This window comes from Oncorhynchus clarkii, chromosome 18 (genome assembly GCF_045791955.1).
Source record: "Oncorhynchus clarkii lewisi isolate Uvic-CL-2024 chromosome 18, UVic_Ocla_1.0, whole genome shotgun sequence".
In the NCBI taxonomy this organism is placed as follows: Eukaryota; Metazoa; Chordata; class Actinopteri; order Salmoniformes; family Salmonidae; genus Oncorhynchus; species Oncorhynchus clarkii.
This window is the reverse complement of record NC_092164.1, coordinates 14,241,221-14,247,566: the sequence shown is the minus strand read 5'-3', so window position 1 is coordinate 14,247,566 and position 6,346 is coordinate 14,241,221. Positions and strand designations below refer to the sequence as shown.

The window sequence follows — 6,346 nt, the reverse complement described above, 5'->3', positions numbered from 1 at the left end:
TTTATGCTATTTATATTTGAGTAGCATAAGATTAAATAATCAATCAATGTACATGCAAAACATATAGATATTTCGTATTTTATAAGGATCACAATGAGCTAGTGCTAAAGCAACAGCTACTTTTCCTGGGGTCCACATATTGAAACAAAAATCTACCAGCAATAGAGAATGCTGGGAAATATGATAATGATGGGCACAATTTTGTTACAACTCTGGTTATTAACACAAACAATGTGATTATTTTTCAACTCTTCCTGTGTTAATTTAACTCTTCCAGTGTTAATGTAACTCTTCCAGTGTTAATGTAACTCTTCCAGTGTTAATTTAACTCCCGAATCAACACTAGAAATGTTACACTGAAAAATAAACACTGGCCAATTTGCTGTGTGCTATGAAAGGGACACATCTGGAGGCTTCCGTACATTTCAAGAACCTTTTAGAATTCTGAAGAACTGTAGATGCCACATCAAGAAACCCCACTTAACTCAAAGGCTATTTATCAGTCTAGAGTTCTCCAAGGAACCTTAAAGGCATAGTTCGTGATTTTGGCAATGAATCCCTTTATCTCTTTCAACAGAGTCAAATGAACTCATGGATACAATTTTGATGTATATGCATCCAGTATGAAGGAAGTTAGAGGCAGTTTCATGAGCCAACGCTAACTAGCGTTAGTGCAATAACTGGAAGTCTATGAGAACAGCTAGAACAACAAATGTCGCTATTGCTAGTTAGCAACTTCCTTCACGCTGCAGCACAGACATAAAAATGGCCTCCACGAGTTAATCTGACTCTGGGGAAGTAGATAAAGGGCATCACTGCCAAATATCGAACTGTCCCTTTAAGAGCTGGGGAAGAACTATTTAAGAACCTTATTTTTTTCAGTGTAGGCCTACTAGAAAAATAACCTATTTGGGGAAGTGAGAAAAGACGTGGTAGGCCTTGTATAATTCAAAGTTGGCCTAAATGTTCCATTGTTGGTGCAGCATATGTCGCATTGCTTTGCATGAGATGCTATAGGCCTTTGTGTTGGAATATCTGATGATGTTATTTATAGATCCAAAAAAAAAAAAAATGCTGTGTATATCTCAGCGTGTATTTACAGTCATGGCAACGTATCTAGGTGAGCTGCATCAACAGCCTTGATGTCCAATTCGTATGCAGCCTTAGTGAATTCTTAATATTGACGTAAAGGGGAAACATTGCGTTTAGGTTTAGGGCCGCAGAGTGTTTGACTGGGCCAGTACTGAGCTGAGCCCGTGGAAGTGTTGCAGAAGTGAGCATTACTGCAGTGATACAAACCCGAACAACCCCGAGTGAGAACAGCGGCAGCCACAGCACAGCGAAAAGACGCAGCCTCGATACAGTCTGCAGCTAAATAGAATTGGCATAACAGGCCCTACAATCACCAGAAAAAAGTTCCGCTACAGCTGAAATCTATGTGTTGCTGTGTCGTTGCGTTTGAGGGATTTGTTTTTGTGTGTTGGCTTTTTTCCTGCTGCGCTTCTGGCACGCGCGCGCTCAACACACACACACATACACACACACACACACACACACACACACACACACACACACACACACACACACACACACACACACACACACACACACACACACACAACACCAGCAGCAGCAGTGGGGTCTGCGCAAATAAGTTATTCACCCCCTCCTCTCCCCCTGCGCTCACTTGGTGCACAATTGCGATTGCAGCTACAACACACCAGCAACCACAAGCTTGCGCCTAACAGTGCAGTAACAGGGGAGAAACACACACACACACACACACACACACACACACACACACACACACACACACACACACACACACACACACACACACACACACACACACACACACACACACACACACACACACACACACACACACACACACAGGGGGGTCACTCTTTCAGTCTCTCACTCACCAGTTGGGTTCTTGGTTTTCTTGAGACTCTTGCCACAAAGACACTGCAGCATATGCGATCCTTTGCTGTAAATGTTCCAAAGAAACCTCATCGATTTGGTCGAGGAGCGCTCCAGCAGCCTAGACACCCTCATGGGGACTCGCTCCCCCCGCTTGCATAACAGCCAGGTCCCGTTGGGCTTAGCTCTGCGACTCGGCCCAACCAGCTGGACCATAGAACAGAACAGATGAATCCCCGGGTCCTTCGCGTTGGCGCTTAGCTGCAGAAACGCTTCGTTATACCTCAGAATGAAGGCGAATGCTGCAGTTTCCTCCACTTGCTCCTGCTCCTTAACGGTATCGCTGTTGCGGGTACTGCTGCTGCCGCCTGGCCGGCGCGTCAGAAGCCCAAATAGACTCTTTAGATCGCATCTGCCGCACAGGGGGAGCGGTGCGGCAGACAGACATGCGGAGCTAGCGTGTAGTCGGCGAAACGCAGGGGATTTCTGGACAAAAAACCATTGCATATTAGTTCGTACGTTCCCGGGGTGAGGGTGGATATGGGATCGGTCCGTTAGTGAACCCGTAGGGGTACCATCCCTATGCGAACACTGCAGCGGAGCTTTCTAACCAACAACGCATAGCCAAACGCTGGAGCCCCGAATCCAAATCTAGTCGCGTCGTCACGTTGGTGAAGGCTACTCGCTTTTACTGTAAATCCCAGCAGGAATCAATCCCTTCGTTCCTGCGTCTTTAAAAAAAACGTGTTTAATATTTAATAAAGCCTAGGCTTTTTAAAATGAATAATCCATGCTTCTCTGATAGAGTCCCAGTGCACTGCTACTGCTCTCCTATCCGGGTAGTTTCTGTTTTCTCTTTCCCCCTCTTCTTTTCCTCTCTTTCTCACCTTGTTGATGAAAATAAGCTGACTATGGCCCTCCCTTCTCCCAAAAGTATAACGCATCCGGTAGGGATGTGTGTGCGTGGTCCCGTACCCCTGCGCTGGAGAGAGGCGGGCGCGAGGGGGGGGGGGGGGGGTGAGAGGGAGGAGAGGGAGGAGGGGTTCAAGCCAAGATATCCGCTTTCCATTACGTAGACACGTGGTTTCCACATCATCACCTACGAACGAGACGCTCCCCCAGTTTTGGTAAAAGTGACTCGAGATATCGTCACTTCACCGGTAGGCTCGCGCTCTCCCGTCTTTTCCAGTCACTTCCAAACCGCTCTCCTCCATTGGGGGTAGAACATAGGCTGAGGCTCACGCAGGTGGGTAAAACGTCCAGTGCGTTGTAGAGCCATATGTAAAATAATAGAGCAACAATTATCCTGTAGTTTATTGATAAGTGCTCTCTAGCTAGAAATCGTAATGTGTGTGTGTGTGTGTGTGTGTGTGTGTGTGTGTGTGTGTGTGTGTGTGTGTGTGTGTGTGTGTGTGTGTGTGTGTGTGTGTGTGTGTGTGTGTGTGTGTGTGTGTGTGTGTGTGTGTGTGTGTGTGTATTCCAGCAGATACATTGAAGTGCAGCGCTGCAGCATTGAGCAGCATTTTGTTGGCTATAACCGCTCTCCGTGGACCTGACCTGCTCCACCCGCATAGCACCAGCTCGACATCCGGTGCTGAAAGGACAGCGCCAGGACCAGCATCATATCAGTGGTGACGCATTCTCCCATTTTCCCTGCATGTTCTGCAATATATAATTAGTTTAGATTCTAACTTTCGACAAGAGAGCCATATTGCCCAGCCTTGAACCCCCAAGAAAGGTAAAATAATAGCAATAGAGCGGGTGATAACTATATTCATGCAAGGCACTACCGCTTTATTTGAACAACGTTGTTTAGTCACTTCTCAGTGTTCAAGGCCAAAGGTTAGCGCTATTACACTACACATAAACAGCTCAGAACATTGCAGCAGATGAAGATGTAAAATATTGCATAGGAGGTCGGCTGTGGTGTGTATAGAACTACCACAGTCAAAACTCTTTTCCATTTTCTTAAAATGTGTTTCTAAATATAAGGTTATAATATACAGTGCCCTGGGAAAGTATTCACCCCCTTGGACTTTTTCCACATTTTGTTATGTTACAGCCTTATTCTAAAATGGATTAATAAAAATTAAAAATCTACACACAATGCCTCCATTGATCATCCTTGAGATGTAACTACAACTTGATTGTAGTCCACCGCGGCAAATTAAATTGATTGGACATGATTTGGAAAGGCACACACCTGTCTATATAAGGTCCCACAGTTGACAGTGCATGTCAGAGAAAAAAACAAGCCATGAGGTCGAAGGAATAGTCCGTAGAGCTCCAAGACAGGATTGTGTAGAGGCACAGATCTGGGGAAGAGTACCAAAAAATGTCTGCAGCATTGAAGGACTTCAAGAACACAGTGGTCTCCTCATTTTTAAATGGAAGAAGTTTGGAACCACCAAGGCCAAACTGAGCAATCGGGGGAGAAGGGCCTTGGTCAAGGAGGTGACCAAGAACCCGATGGTCACTCTGACAGAGCTCCAGAATTACTCTGTGGAGATGGGAGTACCTTCCAGATGGACAACCATCTCTACAACACTCCATCAATCAGGCCTTTGTGGTAGAGTGGCCAGACAGATGCCACTCCTCAGTAAAAGGCACATGACAGCCCACTTGGAGTTTGCCAAAAGGCACCTAAAGACTCTCAGACCATGAGAAACAAGATTCTCTGGTCTGATGAAACCAAGACTAAATTCTTTGGCCTGAATCTCAAGCTTCACGTGCGGAGGAAACCTGGCACTATCCCTGTGGTGAAGCATGGTGGTGGCAGCACCATGCTGTGGGGGTATTTTTCAGGTACAGGGACTGGGAGACTAGTCACGATCGAGGGAAAGATGAACGGAGCAATTGTACAGCGAGATCCTTGATGAAAACCTGCTCCAGAGTGCTCAGGACCTCAGAATGGAGCAAGGGTTTACTTTCCAACAGGACAGCAACCCTAAGCACACAGCCAAGACAACATAGGTGTGTCTTCAAGACAAGTCTCTGAATGTCCTTGAGTGGCCCAGCCAGAGCCCAGACTTGAACCCATGTCTGGAGAGACCTGAAAATAGCTGTGCAGCAACGCTCCCCATCCCACCTGACAGAGCTTGAGAGGATCTGCATAGGAGAATGGGAGAAACTCCCCAAATACAGGTGAGCCAAGCTTGTAGTGTCATACCCAAGAATACTTGAGGCTGTAATTTCTGCCAAAGGTGCTTCAACAAAATACTGAGTAAAGGGTCTGAATACTTATGTAAATGTGATATTTCTGTATAGTTAAAAAATATATTTTTTTTGCCAAAACGAATAGAAACCAGATTTTGCTTTTTCATTTTGGGGTATTGTGTGTAGATTAATAAAAAAACTAAGATTTAATACATTTTAGAATAAGTCTGTAACGTAACAAAATGTGGAAAAAGTCAAGAGGTCTGAATACTTTCAGAAGGCAATGTATGTATATATATAAAAATATATATACACTGCTCAAAAAAATAAAGGGAACACTAAAATAACACATCCTAGATCTGAATGAATGAAATATTCTTATTAAATACTTTTTTCTTTACATAGTTGAAAGTGCTGACAACAGAATCACACAAAAAGTATCAATGGAAATCAAATGTATCAACCCTTGGAGGTCTGGATTTGGAGTCACACTCAAAATTTAAGTGGAAAACCACACTACAGGCTGATCCAACTTTGATGTAATGTCCTTAAAACAAGTCAAAATGAGGCTCAGTAGTGTGTGTGGCCTCCACGTGCCTGTATGACCTCCCTACAACGCCTGGGCATGCTCCTGATGAGGTGGCGGATGGTCTCCTGAGGGATCTCCTCCCAGACCTGGACTAAAGCATCCGCCAACTCCTGGACAGTCTGTGGTGCAACGTGGCGTTGGTGGATGGAGCGAGACAGGATGTCCCAGATGTACTCAATTGGATTCAGGTCTGGGGAACGGGCGGGCCAGTCCATAGCATCAATGCCTTCCTCTTTCAGGAACTGCTGACACACTCCAGCCACATGAGGTCTAGCATTGTCTGGCATTAGGAGGAACCCAGGGCCAACCGCACCAGCATATGGTCTCACAAGGGGTCTGAGGATCTCATCTCGGTACCTAATGGCAGTCAGGCTACCTCTGGTGAGCACATGGAGGGCTGTGCCCCCCCCAAAGAAATGCCACCCACACCATGACTGACCCACCGCCAAACCGGTCATGTTGGAGGATGTTGCAGGCAGCAGAACGTTCTCCATGGCGTCTCCAGACTGTCACGTCTGTCACATGTGCTCAGTGTGAACCAGCTTTCATCTGTGAAGAGCACAGGGCGCCAGTGGCGAATTTGCCAATCTTGGTGTTCTCTGGCAAATGCCAAACGTCCTGCACGGTGTTGTGCTGTAAGCACAACACCCACCTGTGGACGTCGGGCCCTCATACCAC

At 46.0% G+C, this 6,346-nt stretch overlaps 1 protein-coding gene across 1 annotated transcript in view; it reads right to left on the bottom strand.

Annotated features, from left to right (window-relative positions):
• Positions 1-2,547, bottom strand: part of LOC139373036 (fibroblast growth factor 14-like) — a 49,558-nt gene extending 47,011 nt beyond the window's left edge. The window contains exon 1 of the mRNA XM_071113045.1: positions 1,926-2,547. Coding sequence (XP_070969146.1) covers positions 1,926-2,430 — 505 coding nt within the window. The 5' untranslated portion in view covers positions 2,431-2,547. The remainder of the gene's footprint in view (positions 1-1,925) is intronic.
• Between the last annotated feature and the right edge of the window lie 3,799 nt (positions 2,548-6,346).